The sequence below is a fragment of the Helianthus annuus genome, chromosome 8 (assembly GCF_002127325.2).
Source record: "Helianthus annuus cultivar XRQ/B chromosome 8, HanXRQr2.0-SUNRISE, whole genome shotgun sequence".
NCBI lineage: Eukaryota > Viridiplantae > Streptophyta > Magnoliopsida > Asterales > Asteraceae > Helianthus > Helianthus annuus.
Genome location: NC_035440.2, coordinates 148617873 through 148620137, shown reverse-complemented (window position 1 = coordinate 148620137; position 2265 = coordinate 148617873). Strand labels below are relative to the sequence as shown.

Below are 2265 nucleotides of genomic sequence, written 5' to 3'. Positions count from 1 at the left end.
TTTATATTATTTTAAAAACAATTACAAAAAATTAAAAAAATTTAAGATAGCTTCTTCTACACGTGTTTATATGAAAATAAATATTTTTTTTTTCAAATTTTTTAAATTATGATAGCTTCTACATGTGTATATATATATAAAAAATAATAACAATAAAAAAAGTTGAATAACTTAATTTTATACATGTAAAATATAAAAGTTGGAGTTTTGCACATGTGAAATCCATGGTTACCCCACATACACACATATACATGAAATTTTAATAGTGGCAAAACTCAACCAACCCCCTAAAATTTTAACACTGTCAAAACAGGACATAAAGAAGGAAATGTTACCGGGGTTTTTTTCCTACTGCCGACGGCAATGACCTCTTATAAAATCTAAAGAATGGACATGGGTGGAACTAGAGTGAGGAGAGAAGTGGAAAGTTAGCATCACTAGAGTTATAACAAAGAAAGAACAGAAAAAATAACTACTTGAAAAAACAAAAATGGTTAAATAGACCTATTAGGGTGGTCGGGATGCCCCTGTGAAACCCCTATCACGGGTGTGTTGAGTGTGAAACACCGCCGCAAGTGGGTGTTTCACGACGGTAAAGAAATGTATATCATAGTAGTGGAACTTGATTCAAGGGTTATGATTGGGTATGGGGTTAATGATTGTGGTGGTGCGATGGTGTGATGAGTGTTGCAAGTATGATTCTGAAAATATGATGGAACGAGGTGTTAAATGGTAATTGGTTGTTATAGTGTGACAAAGTGAACGGTGCCCCTTCCACCCATACCATTACTCCCAAAACAAATCTCATAAATCCTTTACCATTACTCCTGAAATCTCAAAAAAGTTGTCATAAATCAGAAATGAAGAAAGTGTCCATAAAATGTGCCCTAAACAACCAAAAACCCCAGCTGCATAAGCAGATCGTAGATTTGTGTTATCCTATATATAACTTGGTGTAAAATGTAACAAGTTAGACTCGACTCCTATCATATGTAAGTACTTTGAAGAATCCTTAACTTGTAGATAAATTTACATAGAGTCATGAAAACATAAACCCAAACAAAGCCTATGATGTTTGTTGTTATGTTGATCCTGCAAGTGCTATATTAATGTGATGAGCCAACACCAGCGGGGAGCTAAGATGAGGCAAATGTCCTTCCACATTCAGCATCATCACCGTGTTGCGGCCTCCAAGACTATCCTTGAGGTAAGTGGCGACGGACGTTGGCACGGATACATCCTTGGCGGTCTGAATTATCCAAGACGGCGTCTTAACTAGTCCTAGAACCCCCCTCAGGTCACTGCTGAACACCGTCCGGGATACGAACAGTGAAATGTCTGGCCTCATGTTGAACAATGTCCGGCTGAATTCTCGTACCGCCTCAGGAACGTCAGCTCCTACTGCTAGCGGAGCGAATCCGCATATCCATGATTCATAGTTTGATTTCATCGCCATGAATAGCTTCTCGATCTCCCCTTCCTCGAATCCTCCGTGGTAATCCTTGTCGTTTAGGAACCTGAAAGAAGATATCACAATCCCATATATTTATTATTTATGATGATACTTCTAAAAGCAATCAATTGTCTACCTCGGGGAAGCGCCGATGAGTATGAGTTTGGAGAACAGTTGAGGACGACGAACCGAGGCGAGAATTCCAATCATCGCGGAGATAGAGTGACCTACATACGCGCAACAATCAACGCCAAGGGAATCAAGGATGTTGAGGAGGTCGTCGGCATAGGCGTCCAGAGAGGTATATCGGCCGAAATCGAAGTAGTCAGGGTTAACGCTACCGGCACACACCAGGTCGTACAGGATGACTTTATACTGTGAAAGGAAGTAAGGGAGAATGCGATTCCATGCCGACTGATCGGTACCGAACCCGTGTGCCAAAACCATGTAGCTCCGGCCATTGCCCACTACCCTCACGTTGAGTGCCTCCAAAAGAGTTTGACCCATTTGCTTGCTTGGTTTGAAAGGACACCAATAATGTGATATTTGCTATATATGGGCCTCATATTTGTCATGTGAAAGTAAAGAAAAATAGATTGAAAATGATGCATTTCTTTCTAGTTGTGGTGGAAACACCACCCACTTTTGTGGATTCTTCTGTGGTGGTTTTTAGTATAAACAGGATGGGGATATTTTAGAGGGATAAAAAAAGTATAAGGGGAGTGGGGGTGGTCCGTGATGGAGCCCCCATCACGAGTGATGAAGACTTGCACACCGCCGCCACCCACAAAAATAACGCGTGGAATTATACA

General features: G+C 40.5%; 1 protein-coding gene across 1 annotated transcript; it reads right to left on the bottom strand.

Moving 5' to 3' along the window:
• Positions 1 to 828: 828 nt before the first annotated feature.
• LOC110895847 (probable strigolactone esterase DAD2) lies at positions 829 to 1994 on the bottom strand. The gene is made up of 2 exons (XM_022143210.2): positions 1590 to 1994; positions 829 to 1517 (listed from the first exon to the last, which is right to left on the bottom strand). The coding sequence occupies exons 1-2, from the start codon at positions 1958 to 1960 to the stop codon at positions 1082 to 1084; spliced, it is 807 nt and encodes a 268-aa protein (XP_021998902.1). The 5' UTR covers positions 1961 to 1994; the 3' UTR covers positions 829 to 1081.
• Between the last annotated feature and the right edge of the window lie 271 nt (positions 1995 to 2265).

What these genes read in the sequence shown, in the direction of transcription:
- LOC110895847 (XM_022143210.2), bottom strand. Translation starts at nt 1,960, where the DNA reads ATGGGTCAAACTCTTTTGGAGGCACTCAACGTGAGGGTAGTGGGCAAT. An exon ending in CTCATCGGCGCTTCCCCGAG is followed by an intron (nt 1,518 to 1,589) that starts GTAGACAATTGA and finishes ATCTTCTTTCAG; the next exon opens with GTTCCTAAACGACAAGGATT.